We start from the raw sequence: 27,473 nt of genomic DNA, 5'->3' as shown, positions 1-27,473 counted from the left end.
CTCTTAATGAGAAGCGCTATTAAAATAATTAACTCTTTTCTCTACACCAGAATTTAGATGAATGAAAAACAGTAAGAATGAAAATGTGAGAAAAAAAATCTTGCAAGATGCAAGACATTGCTGTAAAGTAATTTCCTGAAAATGAGTCCTGCTACTGAAAGGAAACTGTATCTTGTTCTGGTGCACTACTAATCTATACAGTACTGCTGATATCACTTCAAAAGGTGATGTGAGACCATACCAGAAGGTGGAGTGTTAAAAATTCTACATAGATGATTTGTATTTTATTTCATTTTTTCCCCTAGAAGTGCTAAGCACTTCACAAAAGACACAGCTTTGTCCCAGAGTTTATGGTCTAAGGGATCTATTTGACACATATGTGAGCTACACTACTTCATAAGGCAAGAAAGGACTAAGAAAGGACAAGGTGTTGAGTCAATTGTTTTTGCCATCATTTATTTATTGCTGAAGCATTTCCAGTGACCACACAGTGAAACCACAATAAGAATTGCACTTGAAGCAACACCAATCTAAATGACTGAATCCTTTTTTGGGGCGGATCTCTGTGCCCAGATGGTTGTGCCATGGGGAGCCATTGTGGCACAGACATTTGCCTACTTTGAAGGAGCTCATTAGGAGCACTGGCAAATAGGCCAGGGGCAGGGTGTTGTTTGTTTTCATGCTGCCACTGCCTCTGTGTACCTGGAACGTGGTTGGGAAGGGTGATGGTGGATGTTTACTTATATGCCTCTTGCTACTGAAATTGCCTTTCTCCTTTCCTCTGCACCCCTAATTGTCACAACCTATCCTTTTATTTATTATCCTTTACAAATACCACAGCTTTACTTTCCTTCTCACTCAAGACCTCTTCTCCCTCACGAAGTTACATGTCTCCAGACACGTAATGACATGCCTTTTTAATAGATGGTGTAGCCGGGGTTTGCATTTTGGATGCAAGAACACACAAATATGAATCAAAGTTGCTACTTCAGCACGTGGATATTTACCTACTACATATGCATCACAAACTGTCCATACTGCAAAGTGTCTGTCTCCTCCACATCCTGCTTTTCTTCTGGGATTCTTATAAGGTGAATGCCTCTGGTATCTCCTCTGCCGTTTTATTCCTCTAGCTAACATACAGTCTTCATCACTGCTTTTGTGTAAATCTTCTCATATTCTTCCAGTTCCTGCAGGGTCTTCTCATACATGCATTTTGTTCAAGCACAAGACTATCTGATCAAGAAAATAGCCAACAGTTTCCAGACCTTGCCAGAAGGGGAAAAAAATCATAGTCATGCAACTTCTGCAGCAGGAGTCATCCACGGGCTGCAGCAGATAGTCAGTCTTTCAGCTGAAGAGTGAGTCTTCTCTCTAGTGGTGGCCTCCAGCCAAGGCCAACATGAGCTGTTATGTGCCCTAGGGCAAAGCAAACATCCACCACTGATGAGAGCCAGCACTCCCTAGATAGATCCCCTCTAGACTATCACTTCCATACAATTGATACATTCAACAAAACATATTTCAGTACTTTCTTAATTCCTCTGATATTTCGTTGTGGAACTCAGAGTTCTGTCCCTCTTTTCCTTAATCACCAACCACAACCTTCATAGTCTGCCTGAGGGGAAGCCTGGCATCTCAGTTCAGAAGCGGCTTCATGCAGCCCCCTTCCAGCTGCCACCAGGAAAACACACAGGCTCTCCCTTCTGGTCTCCTCTTGCTTGGCAGGGTACAGCTGTACTGGGTCGATGTGGAAAGGTTAGGGGGGAGGATGTGCTGCAGGGGTGGACACCAAAAGTTGCCGCCATGTCAAATAGAGCCACTTTCATCCAGCTCCAAACAAGACCTATTGCTGCCCAAAGCTGAGCCCACCAGCGATGCTCATGGCACCTCTGGGACAACACACTTAAAAAAGGGGCAAAAACCACCGCACAGTAGCTGCAAGAGAAAGGAGTGAGAAAAACAGGTGTCCCTGCGGACACCAAAGATAGTGAAGAAGGAAGGGGAGGAGGTGTTTTGAGTGCTGGAGCAGAGATTCCCCTTCACCCCGTGGTAAAGATCCAGATGGAGCAGATATCAAAACTGCTGGATGACCCCACGCTGTAGAAGGTAGAGATGCCTGAAGGAAGCTGCAGCCCATGGAGAGCCCATGCTGGACAAGGTTTTCTCCCAGGAACTGCATCCCATGGAGAGCCTACACTGGAGGAGTCTTTTCCTGAAGAACTGTCCCCAGTGGGAGTGACCCACACTGGAAAGGGAAAAAGCATGAGGAGAAAGCAGGAGCAAAGCGTTATGGATTGACCAGAACCCCTATTCGTCATCCCTCTCCACTGCTCAGGAGGAGGAGGGAGAGAAGGCGTGAAATAAGGAGTGACGTTGAGCCTGGTAAGAGGTACATGTGTGGGGGTTTATAGTTTTGTCCTTGTTTCTCACCCTCCTACTCAATTCCTAATTGGCAATAAATTAATTTTCCCTAATTTGAGTCTGTTTTGCCTGTGATAGTAACTGTTGAGTGATCTCCCTGTCTTTATCATGACCCATGAGCTTTTTGACTTTACTTTTCTCCACGTGTTTTTGGGAATGAGAGTAGTTTGGTGGGCACTTGGCAGCCAGACAATGCTAACCAGTTAACCCACCAGAGCAGCAGTGACTCTAAAATCTTACCTTACCTTTCTTCCCCTCCAGCCTTAATCTTGATTACATCCCTGTTACCTTTTCTGTTTCAGCTTTTCTGTAAGATAAATGTTGTGATCAATTACTTGATCACCTGCCATTCACTTCTCAAAACTTACTGAAATAGGATTTTTCCCCTTTGATGCTACAATTCTTTTTTTTTTTTTGGTTGTGTCTTTTAAACAAAATTGCTATAGTATGGCCTCATCCCCTTTCTTTCCTCTGCTTTCCACAGCTGTAAAAATGATCTTGAGCTGTCTGAGCAAGCGAGTGTCAAGTGGAGAACAGGATAATTTCCAGGAATAAAACTGAGTGATACCATTACAGGAATACTGGGTTCATCTCCGACAGTCAACATTAGAAAGCAAAGCTAGACAAATGCAGGTTTTAACAAATGAGAGTAGATATCAACTAGAACAACTTACCCAAGGAAGTGATGGATTTCCTGTCTCTTGAAGTCTTTAAGTCAAGATTGGATATTTCACTAAAATATATATTCCAACTCCAACAGAAATTACAGATTCAGTGTAGGAACCGTTGGGTGAGACTCTTGGTCAGATCAGTTAAGATCACTGTATGTTCCTTGTGGACTCTCAAATGAAATTTAAATTAACATGATACCATTTTATTTGAAAAAGACCAAAGCATATTTCTCAGCTCAGGTTGTAGGCAGCAACTTGCTGTCCCACCATAATAGACATATGTCTAAAATTCTAATATTTAATATATAATTGGCATGAATTCACAAGAGTATGTGCCATCAAATTAACTAAATGTTTTACCTGTTCCCAAGTACACTTGCTCCTAGTGGTGAAGAACCAGCCAACCACAGAATTGTTATCCAGTTTTCATTACTTATTACTTGGATTTACACAGTCAGAAAGTTAAATGCTGACGGATGGAGAAAAAAGGGAACCAAATTTTTGGGAGAATTTAGGGAGACAAAGGAGGAAAAGCAAGCAAGAAAAAAAGAAAAATCAAGCAAGAGCAAAAGCAGAGGTCACAAAATGCTATGGGTAAATAATGTGAAGCACAAGCTTGCAGATTCAGAGGAAGGACTGGAATACATGGAGGGAAAGTAAACGGAAGCAGATGATTTACCGAAACATAAAGGAATAAGTATTCTAAAATGCAGATGAAGTCTGTTTGCCATTGATCTTCAAAGAAATCTCTCAGAATGTAATTTATTTACAGGAACTCCACACTCTGCCAAACACATGCATACATAGAGTCATGCACACAGTTACACGTCCATACTGATAAGACTGTCTGTCTGTCTGTCTCTGCTTTCAATGTTCTTTGCTTACTTTTCTGAGTATGTGATAGATGCTAAGGAGCTCACAATCATTCTTCACAAATCAGTCACCCTCTGCAGCAATTAAAGGGGTTGTCTTTCACCATAAAAGCAGGAGAGCTTAGGGATACACGGTATAGTAATAAACTAAGAAAGTAAACCTCAGTGAAAGGAGGCAAAGGTCTGATCTTAGAGCAAATGTGTGTTTCAAAGCAGAGCCACAAGGTTCACCTTAAAAATCAGTATTCTTTCACATTACCAATTAACATTTTAAAATTATGCTATTGGTACTCCAATCGTTCCCTGTGACTGACAGAAATCTCTCTGCAAAGCCACATATGAAACTAGAAGCTCCCTTCTCTGACATACAGCTATTGTTGGGTGATTTCATTACCTATCATTTATTATATATATCTTTTAATTATTAACTGCAACAGCCCCAGACTTCTGACAGCTCCTCTGGGAAATTTCTAAGGCTTGAAAAGAAAAATCTAAAGGCACCAAAAGAAAAAGGGTCTAGACACAAAAAAGGTTCCATTATTTTTTTCCCCAGCTAAAAATATTAAGGAAAAAAAAGGAGAAAAAAAAAAAAAGGAGAGAGGGAGCGAGAGAAAAGGCGGCGGCATAGGAGCAGTGAAGTTTTCCTTTCATTTGCTCTCCTTCCCTTTGGCATGAGTGCCCACAAGCGCTGAGCGCTTCCCTGCTCCCGTCCCTGCGCTCCATCCTGCGCCGCAAAGCCCGGCGGCGCGGAGGGGGTCCCGCTGCTCCCGCGCGGAGCCGAGCACCCCCGGGGAAGGGGGGGTCAGGCCTGCCCAGCCGCGTGCCGCCGCTCCGCAGCCGCTCAGCACATGCAGATCCGCCCAGCCACCTTCATTAATAATAACTGATACTTAATGGCACCAGCCCCAGACGCGCAGGGATGGGCTGCAGCGCCCGAGCCCGGGGCACTGACCTTGCCTGGCCCCGCGCCCGCCGCACGAACTTCCGCGCCGCCGCGCGCCCGCGGATGGGCGAGCGGCAGGAAAAAAGGGGGGCGGAAAAAAACAAAAAAAAACCCCAAAACCAAAAAACACCCCCCCACACACACACACAAAAGTAAGGCCAAACAACACCCCCCGCGGCTCTGTCGGCGGCGGGGGCCGCGCGGAGCAGGGCGGAGCGGGGCGCGCGCGGCGGCGGTGCGGGTAGCGGGGGGGGGCGCACGGCGCATGTCCGGCCGCGCCGCGCCGCGCCTCCAGCAGGCGCTCCTGCCCCCCCGCCGCCAAACTCACCACCATCTTCTGCATGTGCAACGTTCGCAGCCGGACAGAAACCGCTCCCCGGCGATGGAGACTGCAGGAAAAATCCGCCGCGGCGGGATGGCTTGCTGAAGCGGCAGCGGCCGCCGGGAGAGAGGCAGAGCGCGAGCGGGAGAGGATAGCAAACAAATACTAAAGCAAAACCACACCAAAAAAAAAAAAAAAAAGAGAAAAGAAAAAGGGGGGAACCTCTCTTTCTTCTCCCCCTTCCTTTTTTTTTTATTTTTTTTATTTTTTTTATTTTTTGTTTTTGTTCCTGATTTTGTGTGTAGCCTTCTCGCCCTCGATGGCTCTTTGAGCAGCATCCAGCGAGCGAGCGGGAGAAGGCGAGACAGAGAGGCAGAAGAGAAGATGAGGATAATTTGCAGACAGCTTGTCTTGTTGTTTTCTGGCTTTTGGGGACTAGCAATGGGAGCTTTTCCTAGCAGCGTGCAAATAGGTAAGCGCTGCATCGGGCTGCGTGCGTGTGTTCAGGGGTTCAATCTTTTGCGAAGTGAGTTGGAAAGGAGGCTCTGAAGGCAGTTTGCAGATTTCTCCTCCAGCACCATCCGATTTCCGTGCTTTCACGAACCATCCGCGTGTGTTTGTGTATATGTGCCTCCGAGTGCCTGTGTGTGTAAATACATGTGTGCGTTCGCGTGCGGGAGGGAGGATGCTTGTCTTTTGGAGAACTCATTCCAGCTCCGGGTGTGCGATATCAGCAGGGCAGGAAAGGGCTCGGGGCTTGATGCCGCTTGGATGCTTCAGCCCCCTCCCGCTTTTGCCTGACTCCCGGAGGGATGGCGAGTCCTGTGCACAGGAGGTTGCGGTAGCCGGCACGGATGGGGGATAAAAGGCAACGCTGTCCTTCGTTCCCTTCTGTAGTTGCAAAGTTTAGGATTTTGTAGGTGTCTTTTGTAGGTGTCTCCCTGTAGTCCTGTGCCCCATCCTCACCCCTTTCCCATCGCCTCCGGTTTCCCTCCTTTCGGACGTGTTTCAGATGGGACGCAGCTAACTGAATTCTTTCCAGCTCAGCTCCATCACTGCATCATTTCTCGTGGACTTGTGAAGATGCTGCTAATAGGGCTGAGCTGCTTCCTGCCTGCACATGGCTGCAGAGGAGCAAAGTTCATTATATTCCTCTTCAATGCAGATTATCCTACACTGAGTTGGTATTTTGTTGTTTTTAATCCAGAAAGCATCGTTCCCCTTAATCAGCCAGCCACTTAATGTGAGAGGTTGTTGAGCAGCTGATTTAGCAGTGTATTCGGTATCAGGGAGATGGAAGCTAAGCACTTTAAAAGGTCACTGTAATCATGACAAATCTAGGTATTTATGTATGAAAGGCTGGAAATCGAGAAGTCAGAAAAGAAGCATGAATGCATCAGGGAGGTTAAAATCGATTGACGACAGTGATATAAAGGCAATGGTTGTGATTACGAATACGATTAGTTCCTTATCCATTGAAGTCTTAGGACTTGCCTTACTGTGCGGTTTTGGGAGAGAAGTAGCTTGCAAATGATTTATCCTGCTTCTTTTGCTTTTTGCTTTTTTGTGTGTTTTTTGTAGGTGGTCTCTTCATCAGGAACACAGATCAGGAATATACTGCTTTTCGATTAGCAATCTTTCTTCATAACACCAGCCCCAATGCATCTGAAGCACCTTTTAATTTGGTTCCTCATGTAGACAACATTGAAACAGCTAACAGCTTCGCTGTGACAAATGCCTGTAAGTAAACATGCCACTGATCCAACCACCTTATGGGTAAATTCCAGTGGAAAGAACAGGAAACCACATTGTTATCTTGCATTTTAAATACATCAGTAAGTCTGTCTTCAGTACAGATACCCTTTGCAGGAGAGCAAAAGGGGCAGCAGTCCTTGTTAGTTCCTAACTGGAGCAAAATCCCCTCTCCTACCTTCTGCTGACTAATCTGATGTGACATTTACTTTAGTGTTATTACTGTAGTTTCTTGCTTCCGGGTTTCTATGGAGATGAATTTTGTTGTTGTAAAGAAAAATTATGAATGTCACAATCAGTCCATAAACTCCTCAGTTACTGTTGTTCGCTTTTGTGCATGGTGTGCCTTGCATGTATTTGAAAATATATGATAATATTTGTACTCACAAATGGTTTTCTAATGGCTGGAAAGGAGACAGGGAAGCGGTGGTGTGCAGGATAATATATCTGAGTTGCTTGACGCTGCAGTTGATCTGGTGATGTCACTTGAGGCAGCCCTGCTCTTATATTCTAGGTTGTAAATGTCTCTTACCATTTCGTAATGCATACATCCTGTGGATATGTCTCTATGCATCCATACATTGGTGCCAAATCAAGTTAGTATCTGATCTACTTGATTTCACAGACCACCTCAACTGGAACAAATTCTCTTCCTACTATATATTTTATAAATACACACACACACATCCGCATACACACAGATGCACATACACAATGAGAGGAAAAGAGAACAAGAAATGCCCTTACCAAATGAGGTAACATTTAATTAATTTATTTTTTTTTAAAAAAGCAAAGTATATTTAGCTGAACTTCATACATTTCAATCACCTCAGGGTCTTTATCAGTGGTTAAAACACATGCTGGATACTGTTTAATCTCTGAGAGTGGCAAAGCATTATTTCTATGTATCGTCATGTATGTCTGGGTTCTTAAAAGGAATTCATGCTATTATTTAAGACAGTGGTATAAAGTGTGGCAAAGCTGAAGGCTGTAGTAGCATTACTACTTTGATGTTCATATGTCAGGACTCTATAGGTTTTTCTCTGTGGCTGTTAAGTTTTCGAATCCCTCCTCTTCATTCAAGAGTGAATTGCCTCTGGAAATAGATGCCCTAAGCAACATTGCCGAGCAAATTTAAAATAGAAACGTACTGGAGAATGTCTTAGTGTTCATCATGCCTTTAAAATATGTGCTGTGTTCGTCTTCACTTTCTCACTGCCATCTCTGTGGCACTTCTTAATATGTAAACATACAATGTACTGTGCAGTTCTCATGTATAATTTATTTCATGACTGCTAAATTTAGTTATCCGAGTTTTCAGTACTCCCAAGTTTCAGATGACCTTGCCACCTTATTTAAGAGGAAAAGCTTATGAGCTGCAAAAATGGCTCCATTCGTTTTTTTCAGGAAAGACTGATGTCCCGTAAAGTGTGAATTCTATATTAAGCAATGTATTAGTTGTGTTTAGTGTGAAAATCAGTATCAAATTTTATAAGGTGAAAACATTTCAAAAGGTGTTTTGAAACTGGAAGGAATCAGATATATGCAGGTGCAGTTCATTGAGAATATATTACAATAGGTGTCAACTTTTGTAGGCACTGATAATATATTCCATGAAAATAAATGACACTAACTTTTTTAAACTTTCATAGCGGAAGAGGAGGGGACTAAAATTTTTGTATACCAAAATCAGTAATTTTAAGTGAAGTCAATTATTTTAGATTCTGCCTACAAATCTAGTTCTGACAAATAATTTCCAAGGCTATTGTTACTTTTTGGATTAAGGATATTGCTCAGTATGTCTATTTGAATGTTAATGAATTAATTCTAATTTGCATAAATTTAAAATTGTCTAAAATTGGACCACTTCTCTGTGTAAGACCATATATTCAAAAAGGATTTGCCCAAAACTTTGCTTAATTAGACTATTTGCACCTGATTTATTCTCTCATTCCAACCACCTTAGGTTATGTTTACCTTACATTGTTTGAACTGAGGAAAACCTGTTCTGTTATGTTTGCTGTCATTTATAGCAATAGTGATTCATAACCTGATCCTTTTTTTTTTTAACTGAACCCAGTTTGAGTTCCAAAGAGTTTAATGACTTTAGAAATGACAAGTTCTTACAGTATGGGGGAGGCGGGGAAGAAAGGGAAAAGTAAATTTATATGTTTGTGTACGCTCATATAATTATGTAAATGTCTGTATTAAATAGACGTAATCCTACAGGCCTTATTTATGTTTTTACTTGCCACTTAAACCCACTTGTATTTTTACATTAGTCCAAGTTTGTATTTATTTCATGTTTAGCAGCCTTGTGCCAATAATCTGACTACTTCTTTTTAAAAACATTTTAAATACTGAAGAATACTTTTTAAACAAATCCCCTAATGAAATGTAGGCAAACTGACTGACAACTGAACGAACATATCTCATGTTCCTTAAACTAAATATGGGCAGAATACTGCAAAAATCAATTGTCTGATAGCTGGAGGACACTGGCTTCAATGTGATTGAATTTGCTGGCTTGACAGAGGCTTCTAAAGCGCAGATGTGTGAGATTTTCTAACCTAATTAAAGAAGCCCCACCATCAGCTCTGAATTAAGTGATTTCATGGCAATGTGAAATGATAACTCTTTGCTGAACCGCTGTGAAACGGTGGCTTTGGATCTTGCTGTTTGTGTAGAAATTACTCAGAGCACATGTCCCCAAATATACAGTACAAAAGCCTTAGAGCTTCTGGTCTGAGATGAATATTCATGTGAGTTCAGGCATAAAGCTCTGAGACATGACCAGTTACCTCTACTTCTGTTTCCATTTTCTTCAGCGATTACTTGTAAAGATTGAGGGCCTGGCCCCTTGCCTGTGTTAGGGACAGTAGACAGATTATTCCAAAGGATTATGAATGGCATATTAGCAGCAGGTAACTCACTGCAACATTTGAAAAACTTTAATTTTTCTTTTCTATTCACTAGATAAAAGATATATACCCAAAGGCTCACTCAGGAGTACTTTTGGAACTGGAATAATTTTGTATATTCACTGTAAAAGCTAATTTCTAATGGTTATTTTACACATTTTTCTTTTCTTCAAACAGGCCCAGAACATTAGTGTTTTTATTCGAAATCATGAATGCATATGAAATGGCTTGCTTTAGCAGATAAAATCTGTTGTAAGTTAGGAAAATTCATCTGATCTATATCGGTTTGGAGATAGTCGTCTTTCTTTCCCCTTTGCATTTGTGTGTTTTATTTAAACTCTGTTCGTTTCTTTTGCACTACATACATTATTCAGAGAATCCCTCTTACTGACAAAGCTAAAATTATTGCAAAACACGAATAGTACAAGATTCTTACCCATCAGAACACAATACACCAGAATTGAAACATTTGTCTATTGGCATACATTAGTTTGCACTTTATAAGCAGGAAATTCTGCTTGTGATTAGAAATCTGCCTACCTTCGGCTTGATTTCACATGTTGGAGCAATGCATTGATTTTGGAGAGGTTTATATATATTTATTCTTTAGCTGAATGCAAAATAATTTTCTCCCCTCCATATACCTTCTATATAGTACGTTAGTATATCTCAGCAACACAGTTAATTTGCTTGAATACTTATGAGAGGTAATGCTATAATTTTACAAAGAACCAATTGCCTTCTAGCTCCTGTCTTGTAGTTGAGAATTTTTCTGTTGAAGTTTCAAAAATCCTTAATATATAACCAGTTTGCAGTTTTTGTACAGAATTGGTTTAAATAGGGAAAAAAGAGATTGATTCAAGTCTTTTATTAGCATTTCATACTAAAAGTAAAGCCTTTCTCTTTGAGTCTGTTTGAATTCATGTGTGTTCTGAGTTGAATATATACCTAATAAGTGTAATTTAGGGTAAATCAGACACTCCTTTCCTCTTTTGCACAGTTCCATTCTTAGTAGCTTTTTATCTCAGTAGATACAAATCCCCCAAAATATAACTTTGTTTATTACGTGCTACAAGGGTCAGAAGAAAAGCCCACTAGAATTAAAAATTTTGTATCTTGGAATAACTTTCCTCTTTTTCCAAGAATGAGTTTATTTAACTCTTGTGCCCTCTGGATTTTTGTGGGGTTGATGACCTGAAATCAGAGGGCCTAATTCTGCCTCACCGGTGGGAATGCAGTGTCTGGGGGAGATCCACTGAGGTTAGAGGCAGCCCTGAGGACAGACAGGAGCCTCCCTCGTCAGCCTCACCTCTCTGTGGGTCTGTCTCTGGGCTTGTGCTTGCTAGTGAGGGGAGAGGCAATGTCATCTTGTAGTTAACTTTCTGCTGAGACCTCCAGAAAGCTGAGGAAATAGACTCAAATGTAATATTGCCCTTATATTGTGACTATCTGTCATTTTACTTACAGCAGTTTCAGCTTTGATTTACTAAGCTGCATCATAATGGGATTTTCATTAAATTTGGTTATTAATTCTGCTTTATAATTACAACTCAATTTAGCAATAGAAGCGTAACCCTAGTTGAATAATCAGTGTCATTTAAAACCATGGTGTTCTTTATTTAGAAAGTGAGGATTCGTACAGCTGAATGGTATTTTGCTATCAAGAGCTGAGCGGTATTCCCAGGGATGCAGTTTGGAGCATATTGAGGGTTACCATAAAGGCACACCATACAGTCAGGTTTGAACTGCAAAAGCAAATAGGCTGGAAAAGGCTAGAAAAATGGAAGTGGATTAAATTGTGCCCTTCTAAAATAGGATCGATTACAAAAATCCGTTTGAAGTGAGTGTTTTGCTTAAATACGTGGAGTTTATCTCAAGCAATAATTGAAAACAATTTCTCTTAAAATTTTTATTATTAGCATTTGCTGATGGAATCAAAGAATGTATGTATACTTTGGTGTCATCTGCCATAAGGATTCTGTATATTCTTAAGATGTAAGAAGATCCATATTCAAAGAGTTTCATTGCTCTAAAAGTGATACTTGTAAATAGCCATACAACAGAGAATAGATCAACGATCAATAGCTCCAATCCATCAGAGTCTGGATCTAATTTTCAAGGTTATTGTTGGGAAAAGAAATGATGGGCCTTTGCTGAAATATAGTCAGATTTCTACTCTGAATATTCCGAACATCTATTTTCCTGCCATGAAACAAGACTTTTGTCCTAGCATGTTACTGGACGCTCTAGTTGTGTACTCAAAAGATTTATTGTAGCCTATAGAAATAATTTAGTCTTCGTTTCAGAGGACTAATAACGAAGATTGTGTTCCTTCATTCCTCCGATGCAATGCAGTACTCCTTGTGTAGGACAAAGCACTTTAACAAATAAATTAAATTGATTAACCTCAGCTTTATAATTGTAATCTAAGTTTGTATGCTAGTCAAAATAACTCATGCATGTCATTTTTAGGTCTTGATTGTTTTGAGACTTGCTTGTTCATGAGAGAAGACATCTGCTTTGATTTTTTTTTAGTGTTTTTAGATCCTACTGTGAATTGTTCAAATTGAGATTGTGAGCAGTGAAGTTCTTTGGATTTAAACGTGTTGGACAAAAGAATAATTTCCTAAAGTTCTTATTCCTTAGTATATGACTGATTTAAAGGGTATGAAATTTGCGATAGTGCAAAAGTTAAGAAGTCCATATGATTGCACCAGTGTAATTTATAGGAAAAACTGACCTCCACTCTGGATTTACGTTCCTCTGGGTAGTTAGCTTGAGGCAAAGATTTTGGACTAATACAGCACGAAGTCTGCTTCTGCAACTGAAGTAGGCATACCAAAATTATGTGATGGGACAAAAAGTCAAATTAGATCATTTATTCCTGTGCAAGTCAAGAATTGTTCTGAATTTTGGAAAACAAATTTACTCAAAAGTATCTTATTTGGAAATTTTGGTGTTGCTTTACTTTTTAATAATTTTCTAAGAATTTTTATTATCTTCCTCTGTCTAGTTTGGGTTTCTATATCTCTTTATTTATTATTATCATTATTTTAAAAATCTTACTGGCTTTTAACAGTGTTGATGTGTATTCCCTAGTTTTTCAATGCCGTTACGGGTTGAGTACTCTCAAAAATTCTATATTAGTGGTCTGCTATCAGGAACCTAAGTTTGAATAGAAAGGCTCTCCTACATTTTGGCACTCAGAGACATTGTAGCATTTTCCAGAGTCCTCAGCAGCACCTGCCTTTCCTGTGGGACCTGCTTACTGCTGAACACTTTGGAAAATCTGTCCTCTGGGCGATAACATATAAGTCAACTGTCTTCTCTCAGCAGTGCTACTTCCTGGTGAGCACTCTGTTTCTTCCCTGATCTTCTAATCTTCTGATTCTTTTTCCTATAATCCTGATGAAGTGTCTGCCTGACTTGTTCAAATAATTAAAGCTATTAGGTTTTTGATTCCTTCTGGTAAGAAGATGGAACCAGAGTGGCGCATACCCATCACCATTGTCTTGGCAATGCATTGGAAAGACTCCACTTACCCTTCCTCTTCACCAGTTCCTCCAAAACTCCAAAACTGGTTATAGATAAGCTTTATGTTGGACTCAAGGGGGAATACCAGGACACTTACTACCATGCTGTAGTACTGTACTGGCTGGGTTTTGGCCAGCTATGCTAATATTAACGAATTCCAGTACCAATACTGGCCTTTGTCCTGCAGTTATTTCCCCAGACAGAGCTGCGTGTGATTTAAATATGGGCTCTAACTGAGCAGTGATTGCAGATTGGAACCTGTTATAAAGAGGGAGTAGAAGGAATTAGCATTTTTGCAGGGTGAATATGTTCTCATTCTTTCATCTCGTAAGTCAAATTTTTAAAAGTATGAAATTGCTTAACTCCTATTATTTTTAAAAAACAAAATCTTTGGAAATTGGACCCCTGGTACATAATTGCCTGTTTTCAAAGAATGCCATTTGGGCTACTGTCTTCTCATGTTCCACAGGCTATTTCAGTGTTGTATTTGTATGTAACAATTGCTCCTGAAAAATGCAGGTTTGTGCCGTACCTTTCACTATATTCATAGGCAACATGAGCATGACTGCAGGTGTTTTTTATTGTAAATATAAATACAGCACAAAAGAGACAAAAAGTACTTACACTTTTCACTAGCTTATTTATTAGTGGGGAAAGGCTTTAAACACATTTTGAAGACATACTGAAATATATAAATATTTGACTACTCATAAGTTTCTCTGTTTCTCACATTGAGACCCAAAGTGAGGTAGATTCTGTGCCACTTCTGTGTGCATGCTCTTCCAGTTGCTTTTATGGTGTATTTCCATAGTACACTCTTAAACACATAAAATTTGAACTTCATTTTTGTTTGCACATTTTCTTTGCATACAGTTCAGGTATGCCTAGTGAATATCCATCAAATAGGTGGTTTAGGAAAGTTCACAGGTAGGGAAAGTTAATTGCTGAAAAGAATTGAGGCTTTTGTGCTTTGCTTGCTGCAGCTCTACACGATATGGAATTTACTTTTTCACACTGTGCTGCAAAAGGTGATGCACATGTTAGTATTAGAAAGTATTATACAAAATAATTAGGAATTAATATACAAAATATTCTGGTTTCATTCGTCTCTTTCACAGCTATACATTATGCTTTGTTGTTGGAACTAGATGACCTTCAAGGTCCCCTTCCAACCCAAACCATTCTAGGATTCTGTGATTTCTTTTTGTTAGAGATTTCACTGATATCACATGGCTTCATTTTTCAATGTCAGGGTCAGATCTGTTTCCCCAGTGGGTAAAGTGATTCGTGTAATACATATTCAAGGCAGAGACAGGAGAAAGGGAGTAAATTCTTGTAGACCAAAGAACATACAAAATGTAGCATATTATTTGTCCCCAAAAGCTTCCTGTTCTGCTTCAATATTCCTGATGTACAGTAGAAGTATTTCACGCTACTAGTTAATGTGAAATATGGGTCTGGATGGTGCTGTGTTAAGGTCTGGAAAACATTAAGTATAAGTGAGAAAGACTTTATCAAGCACAGACACATTCATGTAAAATTCAGGAGAAAAAGCTGCAATTTTTAATTTTTAAAAGCATATGCCTATCAGTACACTGAGCCCTGTGTTTCCTCACCTAAGCTGATGTGGGGGGGAAATGGAACAAGATTTTGCAGGACCGTGGTCTCAGCAGAGTAGTGTAGGATCTTATATTAGTGATTTTTCTCCAGATTTTCCGTGTCCTGGAGAGGCTTGCTGATAAAGGCCTCCAGCCTTGGTCGTTTCCGTTTGTTTAAACTGAGAAGAGTGTTTAAGAGTGGACGTTTCAGAAACACTGCAACTGGGAAGATAATTTCCTGTAAAAATCAATAGTCATGTGCTCTTGGCTGACTCAGGAGTTTTTCTCACTTTTCCAAATAGAAAGCACAAACCAGGTAAGAAGCTGGCTTTTGGGGCTGTTTGCATACCTTGTTGATGCTGTCTTGTATCTAGCTGTTTGTGTGCCCTCCTGTTGAAAGCTGGTCAGAGTTTTTTCTTTCTCAGGTTCTTTTTTTAAAAATCAGTATCTTTGTGATGTGTTATTATATAGATAAGAATTGGAGTTGCTGTCTGGAGGCACAAGCAAATGTCCAAGGAAAAGAACACGAGAGGTGTATTGGCAGGACCTACATCTGCATCTGTTGCGGGATTATATATGCCCCCTGAAAGTGTGTGACTGGAAGGTCAGGAGTAATGGCATATGGAAGTGATCCAATTTCTTACAGATGATACAGGAAAGATACGAAAGCAGTCGGGGGATGAAATGTTGTCTGATGGCTATTAGCACCTTGCTTCAAAGAAGAAAAAGGTCAAAAAATAAATGGGAGAATGGATAGCATGTAATAATGTTCACAGATTATTGTGTTCTAAGGCTAGATGGGACCGTTTTGATCACCCAGTCTGACCATCAAGATGCTAGTCAGCCAGCCTCAATTAATTCCTTTATCCAAGCCATAATTTCTCTTTCCAAATAAATCCAGTGTTGAATTGAAGACTGAAAAAAATTACAGGTAAATCGTCATGTCATCAACACATCATTTGGATATGTCACTCACTGTCTTTATCTATGCTGAATGTAGGAGTCACACAGAGTAGCAAGCAGAAAAAAAATGCCTACTGGGTTTGTTGTTGGTCTTTAATTTAGAGAGATACCATAATCAACATGATTTGCATACAGTTGTGCAGCTCCCAGAGCCCCTGGTTTGTTCTGGCTGGTTGGTATTGTGTCTTGCCTGCACAGAAGGATGGTGTGGGACACCCTTAGTAGCATGGCTTATGCCATGGCAAGACATGTAAGGACTTACTGGGGCCTTTTTCAAGTTCCCTAGAAAAATACTTCAGGTGGAGACAAAATGGAGGGGTGTGGGGGGTCCCCCTCCTGAGGAAGAACATCTAGCCTCATAGAAGGGATTGTGGCTTGAAGCAACAGTAATATAAGCTTGGTAGATATGTTCAAAGACCATTAAGTACATTTTTTCTAACAAATGTATGCTAATCCCCATTATGTGTATTCACAGACTCTACCAACAAATACAACTTAGTGGTCATATATGTTGCATATATTTCACTTTCTGTGAGCCACAGAGGATGTGAATCTATTACTGCTTTCACCTGGAGGGTTTGGGCTGTTAGCTTAAGCTACCAAGAGTTATGAATTTAGCTTTGAAAATCCCTGGTTTCATCTGCTTTGTGTGTTGGAGGAGATGGCAGCCTGAACACAAACATGATGATGAATAAGATTTAATGCACAAGAATATTTGCAGAAAGCAAAAGACTGGATAAATGAATAGCAGAATTGCTCCCATAGCTGTCTTTGATGATCTGTTGTGCTATTCTGAATAGCAAATGCATATGGAAAGAGGAAAAAAGGACAAACCCTTTCTTTCCTTATACCAAAAGTCACTAAACCAGGGAGAAATAGTAACAGAAGACCTCAGCAATTAATTATTGGTATACTAATAGCTGTACTTACAGCATCTTGTTTGCTATCACTCCATCCATTAAATGGTTTACTTAAATGATTTATTATTCAGTTATTATTAAAATCAACTGGAAAATGATGAGATATTTTCAGATAACTCAGAAGAAGAACGAGCACAGTTAATGCAAATGCATATGTGTGGCATATAATTGGCAAAGTTCAGCCAGGCATTGTGTGAGATGATTTTGAGCCCAGGTAGGAGGTAGGTCTGCCCTGGTTCTTCTGGGACCTTTGCAGACCCAGAGCTGACAGATTACATGGAATAAGGACTTGAATGAGTTTGGGACCTTGCACCTGCAGTTGTTCTTTGTCCTCCACTGACCCTCAATTGAGAGGGAGAAGGGGTTCAAGACACAGCAGGAGTTGTGTATTTAAGAAACACCATTATTCAGTGTTCGGGTAAGAGGTTTCAGAGAGCGGAGAAAGGACTGATGTGCAGCACTGCTTGTTGCATGGGGAATTTTCTGCTTCTGAAAACAGAGTAGGAAGGTGTGGCTGGTACTTGTGAACCAAGGATTACAGCTGGGGTGAGCTGATGTGACTCTGAAAAACTTTAAGGTGAACATGTAGTTGTGTCAAACTGACAACTTAGTATAGATGGGGAAGTAACACCTAGTCCACATGTCCAGTGGAGCACAGGAAGAGTTAATAGATATGGAAGAGCTTAAGACTAAAAAATACTGTTCAAAGAGACACAGAGAAAATTCTGTTCTATTCCATCAGCCATTCTCCTCTCCCTGCTTTTTATTGTGACAAATAGCTTTTCATGACAAAATGGGAACAGGGTTCAAGAAGCGCCATCAGTGGAAGCAGTGGACAGGATGCTTCCCAAACTCTGCACCACTGAAGAACATTCCAGCCTCCCAGAAGCTAAGTCACATGTCCCATAGCTACCCCACAGCTAGAGACAGGCTGTTGTGGCTTCTGGGTTTGGCATCCAGAAGCCACAGCATCTTATTAGCTCCTGTAATATATTGATTACAAATAACCATCAGCTTAACTACTGTAGGGAAAGGAAGGAAAGGGAAAGAGCATAAAACATTTGTTTCTTGCTTATAAACAGAAAAGAAATTAATTCCTTATACGACCTCAGAAAAACTGTGCTTGTTTCCATCTCTTGTCTTATTCGACCCAGTCTGCCTTAGATTCCATCATGGTCAATACTTTAATATTTTGAGGGAGTGAGTGGAAAGAGGAAGTGGTGATGCTGTACCACAAAAAACAGTTTATACAGGTGAATTGGATTGCTTCCCTCTGTTCTTCTCTGGGTCTCTGACAGATGTTGAAGGACTCCTGTATTTTGTTTCCTGATGAAAGCCCCAGAAAGCCCATCGTTCTTTCAGTTACTGTTTATGATGGGAATCTTTTGCACTTCAGAACAGCTGGTAGGCACCAGAGCTTCACACCTTAATCACATTTTCTTTGTCAGCCTTTCACATACTATGCTAAATGGGAGACTAGCAGAAAATCCTTTGAGCAATTACAATAATAGGATAATAATAATTATTGCAGTTCCTTGCACTTATTTAGTGTCTGTGAGATTAAAATGAAATCCAGCATAATGTTACCCCTTTGAAAAGGTGTGGATATCCCCTGCCAGCAGCATCACCTTGAGAAACTGCTCTCCAGGGCCTCACCTTCTGGCTCCCTTGTATTTTATATGGTAAGGCAGGGCTGTACTGCCACCTTCCTATTCATGTCTGTGAGCAATTGACTGCACAAATGAAGTCGTGAAAGATTATGTGAATGAGGGGAATCAGCACCATGGAGAAGGTTTTTTTCCTCTGTGTGCCTATAAAAGACAGGAGGACGTTAAAGGGTAATCTCTCCAGTTCAGAGGGAGCACGCTTACATAAGACATTTTCCGTTCTTGACTGCACATCGTGTAAATCCTAGAAGTACTAGTGAGAGTTAGGTGTGTGCAACCAAAAATGCAACACAGAAGTACAGCTTTAAGCCTGTTGGTTTCTTAAGATGTACATTCAGATAATGCACTGTCTTCCTGTCTGGTCCTGTCTGTGTAAGTGTTGTCTGCAAACTGTTGGATTATTGGCGAAATAGGTTAGCGGTTTTTATCTACTGAAATAAAATCCTATGAGGCCTTTTCCTGCCCCTCCAAAAAGTGTTTTGCATTTAATTAAAATTATAAAGTTCAATGTCAAGTTTTCACATTCACGTGCCTATTGTTAGTGCTGTGATGATGGTAAGTTCCTTAAGGATATGTGTAACCATATTAAGCTGGTGCTGCATTTTTTTCACCAAGACAAAAATAGCAAAGTGATTAAAAATCCTAGATTTTTTTTGTGTGTGTGTGTGTGATGCAGACTGTAACTTTCCATGTTGAGAATACAGAACAACTCTAGCTTTTATTGGGAACTTGTCCCTTTTTCTCACCTCTCTCAGTAGATAGAGATGGAAGCTTTCAAAACCTGTCAGAAGACAGGAACGCAGCTAACTATCTCCCTGCATCTGTAGCATGGGCTACTGAAAGAACTGTGTTTGTCACTTCCATTAATGTGTCTATCTTGATGCTTGACTTCAAGAGAGAAAATAATGGTTCAGACTTCCTAAAATCCGGGATGTACCACAATTCTGACTCTCTGTACAGCAAGTTATAACCCACAGTAGACCTCCACGGAGGGCAGCCTGGATGTGGCCATTCCCAGAATTGCAAATATCTTCATTTTTATAATCTTTATTGAAATATCTTTACCCACAGCCAACCACTCGTCATTGTATGAGAAGGCACGTCAGATGTTATACTGTAGTACTTCTCACTCTCTTCTGTGATCATCCTGGCCAAACAGAAGATGTTTTGGTCCCTGACGTCTGTTTGGATCTAATCCCCTGGAAATTATAACATATGACAGGGGTCCTAAAGGATTACAGTAGAGGTTTGCTGGGTTATTTGTTTCTTACACTACTGTGTCTATCCTGGTATTTCCATCTCCATTTGGCTTTGCCAAGGACATGAAGAGAGCAGAAGATGGCTGGCAACCCTATCCTTCTTTTTTCCCCTGCATCTGTGTTTCATCCAGGAAAGCCCCTACCCAGATTAATTTTTGGAGCTCAGACTGTTTGTTTTTTTAGGATTTTTACTTATGTTTTCAAAGTATGAACTTATGCACTTGGCTGACAGTATTTGTCCCCAAGAAAGGAGATTTGGGATGATAGGGACAGGTCAGTGAGGCTACACTACAGCATTTTTGGATGGTGTCTTAGGTTTAGTTTCAGAGGCAGACACATGCAAAGACATCTTATTTGATTTCTTCTATATTTAGAGAAAGCTTTATAAAACACTTAAATACGTTTAAAATGCTCTATTTTGGCTTTATGTGGAGAACTGTAAACCTTTAGAAGATGCTTTTCAGGAAGTCACTTTAAGGTACTTAATGCATTGCACATCCTGGCAGGGCAAATTCCAATACTCTGTTGGAAGCATGGATGGGAGTTAATTTACTTAGACCAAGTTGTTAATTTCTGGTTGAAACTGTTGCCCAGAAATGTCTGTAAATGTTATAGCTAACAGAGAGCTGTCTTTCTGTACATATAGTTTTATACTACTTTCAGCTAAACCAATGATCAAAATACTAAATCTAGCACTCAGACAGCTTTTGGATTTATGACAGTCCCTGAAGAACTTTGCCTTACAGTTACTCATATAGGTAGTTTTTAAAATTTATGACAGAAATAATAACTCTGTGATAATATTCATCTGATTGCTTATTTAGAACACTCAGTGTGAGAAAAAAAAAAAGAGCAGCTAGAAATTCCCAGGGCAAAGCTTTGGCTCAGTGCTCTGCTGTCCCTCTCAGGGTGGGGAAGCCAGAGACATTTCAGAGACTTAAGGCAATTTTCAGAATTTGCAGAGATGTAAAACCAAAGTGAAATTTGGCCTGGAGCAGCAACCAGTATTAGTAATTTAATGGTATTTTAGGTGCTGTACTTATCTATTTCAACTTAATTACTGTTTTCTGATATTCAGTGCACATGCACTGTAGAAGCATTTAGCGAGTCATCTCTGTCCCACTCCCCATCACGGGATGATGGTGATTTTCAGCAGCTTTTTCTGCCCCTCTTGCTACTCTGTCATTGTCAGTGGTGCTGCCCAGAGCGCACTCTGGATCTCGAGAGGTTGCAGCAGATCTCTTGGATCTAGGCAGTAAAGAGGGCACCCTGGAAAAACGAAAACAAGCATGTGGAGATGAGTGGAGTCAAGTCTCAGTGAACTGCCTGATATGGTGTTGCCCTACCTTCTCCCTTCCCTCCTAGACCATCACATCCAAGGTTTATGAAAGGGGCCTGCCATCTATCAGGGATGATTTTTATATATATATATATATGTATATATATATATGTATTTTTTTTTTTCATCATACCTGCCATCTGTGCTTTCCATATTCTGTAGTCAAAGAGACCAACTGTAACCTGAAGGAAAGTCCTTCTGCAGTGGGGGCAGAAAATGTCCCTCTAACATTCATGTGTTTCTGAGAAGAGGGTTAGTGATGTGATCAGGTGTGAGCAAGAGATACAAGCATTCAAGTGTAATCTTTCAGATATGCTTGGGATGATGGTTTTGCTTTGTTGGTGGTGGTTTTGTTTTGTTTGGTTTCGTTTGGTTTTTTGTTTGTGCTTTTTTGTTTAGTTTTTTTCACGTTCAAAACCAATAAACAAGAATTGCCTGTCTAAAACTTGCAGATCTTAAAAAAATTTAAAACTCCAGAGTGGGTGAATGTGGGCAAAGCTGATACTTTCCATTTCAGTGAGACACACCAAGGGCGGGTGTTGTGTTGGATTAATGCTATTTCACCTGCGGAGGAGCTGCTGCCTCACTGCCACCCAGAGATGTCCCAGTGCTCCCAGGCAGGGCTGGTGGCACCCCTCACTGCAGGATGCTGGTGTCTGTGGCCACTGTCCCATCCCAGCTTAGCCTCAGGAAGTGATGTGTACACACATGGGTAACAGGCAGGGCTCATTATGGGATGGGGCTGAGGTTAAGCTGGTAGAATTGTACAAAAGCCATGGGGGGACTGCAGCTATTTGGGAGTAATGGAACAAACCTGGATTGAGCTCCAGCTGTGCTGAGCAGTGCCCACCTCAGTGGCTGGCTGCCAGGGGCCCGGGTCTGGACAAGGAGCTGCCTGATGCCTGCCCACCCGCATCCTCACAGGAGAGAGTGTAGGGCAGCAGGACTGGAGTGGGCATCAACATTTCTTCCACAGAGGTAAGAGCCTATAAACGCTGATTATCAGCCTCAGACTTACTGCAGAGTACTGTCATTAAAAGCTCAATTGCGACCACGAAGATGAATATAAGTGACTCCAAAAATAGGTGATTTCAGAGAGAAAGTTTCAGACCTTTTAATAAGCAAAATAACCGGAGCTTGTTTGTATGCCTTGAAATTATGTGGAGCTTTTTTCTTGCTCTTTAGGGTTAATACATTGTGGCTGTGTCATAGGAGCGTGTCTGCTAAGTGTTTCTAGCAAGACTTCTTGAAATGCTGCCAGAGACCTGGAGAGCTGCGTACCTTGCTTTTAACACAGAGAGACAGCTCTGTGCCACTGCATAGCCAGGAATGTAAATACCAAATTTTAATTTTCAGTTATATTCATAATTCATTAATAGGAGACAAATAGCCTGAGATGGCTTTGCAGTGCAAGAAAGATAAGTGGAAAATGGTGCATAGATAATAGATGCTGGAGTAGAATGTGTGGAATTTTTCTTTCCTCCATTTTGTCTTGCTGCAGCTATTTTGCTTGAATTCTCAAAGTCACTCCAGGAAGAGGGGCTGGAAATAGGACAAATGTACATCCATCAAAGATGTTCAGAATTCTGAAACGCTGTGAGCTGCTGAATGCAAAAGCCACAGGAGCAGCTGTAATATTTTGTATGTTCTGTGACAAATGTTTCTCTAGTTATTTAACAGCACCCATTTTAACTTTTGGATGTATTGAATAAAACACTTCTTGACCATATCCTTTCCATTTGTTCTTGAATACACAAGTTTAACTGACTTGTTAAACTATAAATATTCTGAGAACTTCCTATCAATTTGGGTAGTATGATAGATGATATGTCATTGATTTAATGACATAAAACCATATGTAGATAATGAACTTCTCACAATCTTTCTCTGGTAAACATGCAATCATCTACTTCAACAATTCTTTTTCAGGCTAAATTAAAAGTAGCATGTGAGGAATGTAGTGTATATTCAATATATCACATACTCAGCTGTAACTTGAGTCTAGATAGAAGAGTACACTATTGCCTAACCATCAGACTGGCTTTGGAGGTGTACTCAGCTGTAAGAAAATGATGGGTACTGAATTTTATATGATTAGACATAATTATTATAACTGGGAATGCTTTTAACCTAAAGGTGAATAAATGGCACCTGTGCGATATATTTGTCCATGGTTTGAAATACCAGTTTAAATGAAAGATTTAGTGGAAAATAGAAAATGGAAATTCTTAGTTTGTTTGAAATATCCTTTTTTTCCTGTAGAGGTGTCTTTGGACACTTACTATGAAAATAGCATTTAATACAATGTACTAGTTGTGTGTAGGCTTAGTGTAACATTGTTCCTAAATGTAGTGGTTCTTTGAGTGTCTGGACCAGGGCTTGACTAAGAGGCTCCTTGGCTTCCACCAGTCCCTGCACCTGTTGGGAGGGCCTGGAGGAGCACAAACCTCCATGGGGGAACTTAAAAAGCCCCCAGGCCCACAAATTTACTCTACATCATGCAATTTAATTAGGAACCTAATTCATAGATGGGAGGGGGGCATTTTTGAATGAAAAAGGTTCTTGTAATTTTAAATATCAAAAAAAGTCAAGATCATGAGATACCTGTTTCCCAGTGGAAATACCCCCTAGCCTACTGTGAAAATACCTACTTATAAAATTATATTTAGAAGCATACCTTAGGCTTTTGTTCACAGCTGATATTTTTACCCAAATGAAAAAAAAAAAAAAAGAAAAGCTTTTGGCTTCCTCAGTTTCTTTCACATAGAGATTATAGAGGTGTTTTTTATTATCCCTTAACTAAGTTTCTGACACAACAGGGCACAGGCAATGCAGGAGGCTCCTGGATTGCGTTGCTAGTAACTTCCTTCTCCAAGTGATCGAGGAGCCAATGAGAAGAGGTGCTGTCCTGGCCTTTGTTCTCACCAAGAGGGGCTGGTGGGGAATGTGAAGCTAAAGGACAGCCTTGGCTGCAGTAACTGTGAAGTGGTGAAATTTGAGATTCTTAGAACAGTGAGGAGGGTGCATGGCAAGCTCACTAGCCTGGACTTCAGGATAGAGTTTTGCATCTTTGAGGATCTGCTTGTTAGAGTGGCATGGTATGAAGCCATAGAGGAAAGAGGGGCCCAGGAGAGCTGGTTAATATTCATGGGGTCACCTCCTCCAAGCTCAGGAGCAATGCATCCCAGCAAAGAGGAAGTCAGGCAAAAACACCAGAAGGCCTGTGTAGATGAACAAGGAGCTCCTGGACAAATGCAGACACAAAAAGAAAGCCTACAGCATGTGGAATCAAGGACAGGTAGCCCAGGAGAAATGCAGAGAAATGGTTTGAGCAGCCAGGAATCAGGTTAGAAAGCTAAAGCCCTGCCAGAATGAAATATAGCTAGGGATGTCAAGGGCAACAAAAAAGCTTCTTAAGGTATGTCAGCAATTAAAGAAAGACTAGGGAAAATGTGAGCCCTTACTGGGACTGCAAGGCCATGGGACCTGATGAGATCCTATGGGAACTGGCAGGTGAAGTGAATAAACCATTATCCATCCTACTTAAGAACTTGTGGCAGTCAGGTGAAGTTCCTACTAACCAGAAAAGGAGAAACATAACCCCCATTTTTAAAAAGGAAAAAAAAGGAAGACACGGGGAAGTAGAGGCCAGTCAGTCTTACTTTGGTGTCTGGCAAGGTCATGGAGCAGATCCTCCTGGAAACAGTGCTAAGATTTAGATTAGCTATTAGGAAGACATTCTTTTCTGTGAGGGTAGCACAGCACTGGAACAAGTTGCCCAGTGAAGTTGTGGATGCCTCATCCCTGGAAGTCTTCAAGGCCAGGTTTGATGGGGCTTTGAGCAATTTGGTCTAATGGAAAGTGTCCATGGCAGGGGTGTTGGAACTAGATGATCTTTCAGGTTCCTTCCGACTCAACTCATTCTACGATTCTTGATTTTCTACTGATCAGGCATTTGAGGCCTGATTTCCAGGAATGTTGTGCTGAAGACACATGCTGTTCCATCAGCCAGAAAGCTAATGGGAGATGCTCTTCTCACTTTTCAAAAAAATAGGGCTCAGTTTTTGAAATTGAATCACTGAATGTCAAAGGGAGTTTATTTTGTCTGGAAAAAAAAGTCAGTAAGCTTTCTGCTGAAGCATATTTGCAGTTTCACTCAATTACAGAATCAGTAATTTTGTGAAGTGACTTTAACCATCAACTTCTGTTTCAATTTTAGTTTGTAAAATAAATAAAATCAGCTCAAACCACCTTCTTTTATAGTTTCTAGGACAACTGTGAATTTCAAAAAGATTCAATGCACAGCTATATATGCTGTGTGTGCAATAGCATCTCCTAGGTAAATACCATGGCAAAGTGACTCTAGGTCCAGTTTCCAACAGTTTAATCATCTGTGTGTCAAACACAGAAATTTCATTTTATTTAGATGTTCTCATCAGCAACAATCTGTTACTTTAAAAACTGAAAATACGCAAAAAAATGAAGAAAAGGAAATCAACAGCATGAACTATTCTGATGCCTGCTCAGCTGGTGCTAAGAAAAAAATCCAGGAGCCGTTAGTTGGGGTGAGATAAGAAAGGGTTTAATTGTGCCAAGGCAATAGATGGTAAACGACGCGCGCCAGGCTGTGCCCGAGATGTTACATTTATAACAATATCTGGCCAATCCCAAGTGTGTCCACCCTATAACTTTTGGCCTGGTCCACCCCCAGGCCCACCTCCTGGAATTGGGTCGGGGGGCTTTTTGGGACCCCCTCTTCATCATCCTTCATCATCTTCGGGGTACAGAGAGCAGAGTCACCCAGTTCCTTGACTCTGTCCTGCGGTTTAGGCCAAGATACAAGTGTTCCCCAAACAAGACAGGCTTGCCTTGACTAAGAGACTAAACATTTTCTACTGGATACGGGAATAGGGTTGACATGGGGGGTATGGAATGGGGTGAGAGGATTAAGGAATGTATAAACTAAGGGGTGCTAGGGGAGGAGGGAGAAAGGAGTTTGTTTCTAAAATCTACTTCTATTACCTATAAAACTTGTAAGGCTTACAAAATTAGAAAAATAAAAAAACATTAGGGGGCTTAAGGCATCAATTCACTGCCAATAATTATTTCAGGGCATGTTCTTATTCCCCATTTCTCAGAATTTAAGGAGGCACTTCTATACTTTAGAAAGAAATCATGCTCTATAAATTAAAAGCAAATGCACTCGACAGCCAAGCTACAAGTAAAAATAATCATTACTGTATGATCCATTCAATGTGCATTTAGTGATTCTACTTTAAAAAACAAGTTACATATAGTTCTTCAAGGGCCATTTCAGACAAAATTTCTTTTTGTGATTTTTCAAAAAAACCTATTATGTCAAAGTCATTGCAATTACATGTATGTATAAAGTTAAGCATACTTACTTCTCAAGGCTTAGCTGAACAAGGCCTTCAGAGCATTTCACTGTTCTTCAGGCCAAAGCACAAATATTTTACGAATGGAAAACAAAGTGAAATACTTACTTGAGGCTAAGGAACCAGCCAGCAAGTTTGGAAGGGACTAAATTCCCTGACTAGCTTCTTGACAGATGGAGCACAATTTGAGAGCCATTTCCTTTTTCAGATATAGGTGTAAGAAACTTCGCGATGGCTGTGTTTTATGGTTGTTGTTATTCTCTGTAAATGCTCTATCTGAAAAATGAGAATTTTTTTAAAGAGCAAATAAACTACATGACAATCTATTATTATGAAAATAAATAAAGATTTATGCATACTTTCTTGGTTTTGTCTTATAGTGTCGTCATGAAAAAGTTTATAGCCTTAGCATATTCTTCGTTTTGCCTAGTAACATTAAAGCTGTAATATAATTTTAGTGTTTGATATACAATTGCTTGTTGCTTTATCATAAAGTTTAAGTGGTATATTCCTGGAGAATGGAGCACAATTTTTCCCAGGAAAATTAAGTCCCTGATTTTAAAGGACAAGAACAGTTGCTAAGCTATTGTTTTACAAATCTGTTTTTAATTTTTATTTTAATTATTTATTAAATATGTAGTGTAAGCTTTTCACACATTAATCTTTGCCTGAAAAAAAAATCTCAAAATAATTCCTCTGTTTGTTGTTGGGCTTTTCTTAAAGGAAAATGTATGTATGACTTCTTAATAACACTTGAAGTATGGAAACAATTGTTTCCAGGGAATGAAATGAACTTTCAGATTTTAAGTAATAATGGTGTAAATTAAAGTTATTAATTTCATATATTTCTGTTGCATTTCCTCAACAAAGTTTGTAAGCAACAGATTAAAAA

General features: G+C 40.2%; 1 protein-coding gene across 10 annotated transcripts in view; it reads left to right on the top strand.

Moving 5' to 3' along the window:
- The first annotated feature begins 5,388 nt into the window (after nt 1-5,388).
- Nucleotides 5,389-27,473, top strand: part of GRIA4 (glutamate ionotropic receptor AMPA type subunit 4) — a 223,838-nt gene continuing 201,753 nt past the window's right edge. For 9 of the 10 annotated variants that reach the window (XR_003533269.1, XM_027677320.1, XM_027677325.1 and 6 more), the window contains exons 1-2: nt 5,476-5,704; nt 6,814-6,972. Coding sequence is in view for 9 of the 10 variants with exons in the window: in XM_027677320.1 (XP_027533121.1) it covers nt 5,617-5,704; nt 6,814-6,972 (247 nt within the window). In the remaining variant the exon portion in view is untranslated. Of the gene's footprint in view, nt 5,705-6,813; nt 6,973-27,473 lie in introns of all 10 variants that reach the window. The other variant, XM_027677327.1, reaches the window with a different exon arrangement.

This window comes from Neopelma chrysocephalum, unplaced genomic scaffold (genome assembly GCF_003984885.1).
Source record: "Neopelma chrysocephalum unplaced genomic scaffold, ASM398488v2 Primary Assembly neopelma1_43, whole genome shotgun sequence".
Lineage (NCBI taxonomy): Eukaryota > Metazoa > Chordata > Aves > Passeriformes > Pipridae > Neopelma > Neopelma chrysocephalum.
The sequence above is the reverse complement of the archived record's forward strand: the minus strand, read 5'-3'. Positions and strand labels throughout refer to the sequence as shown.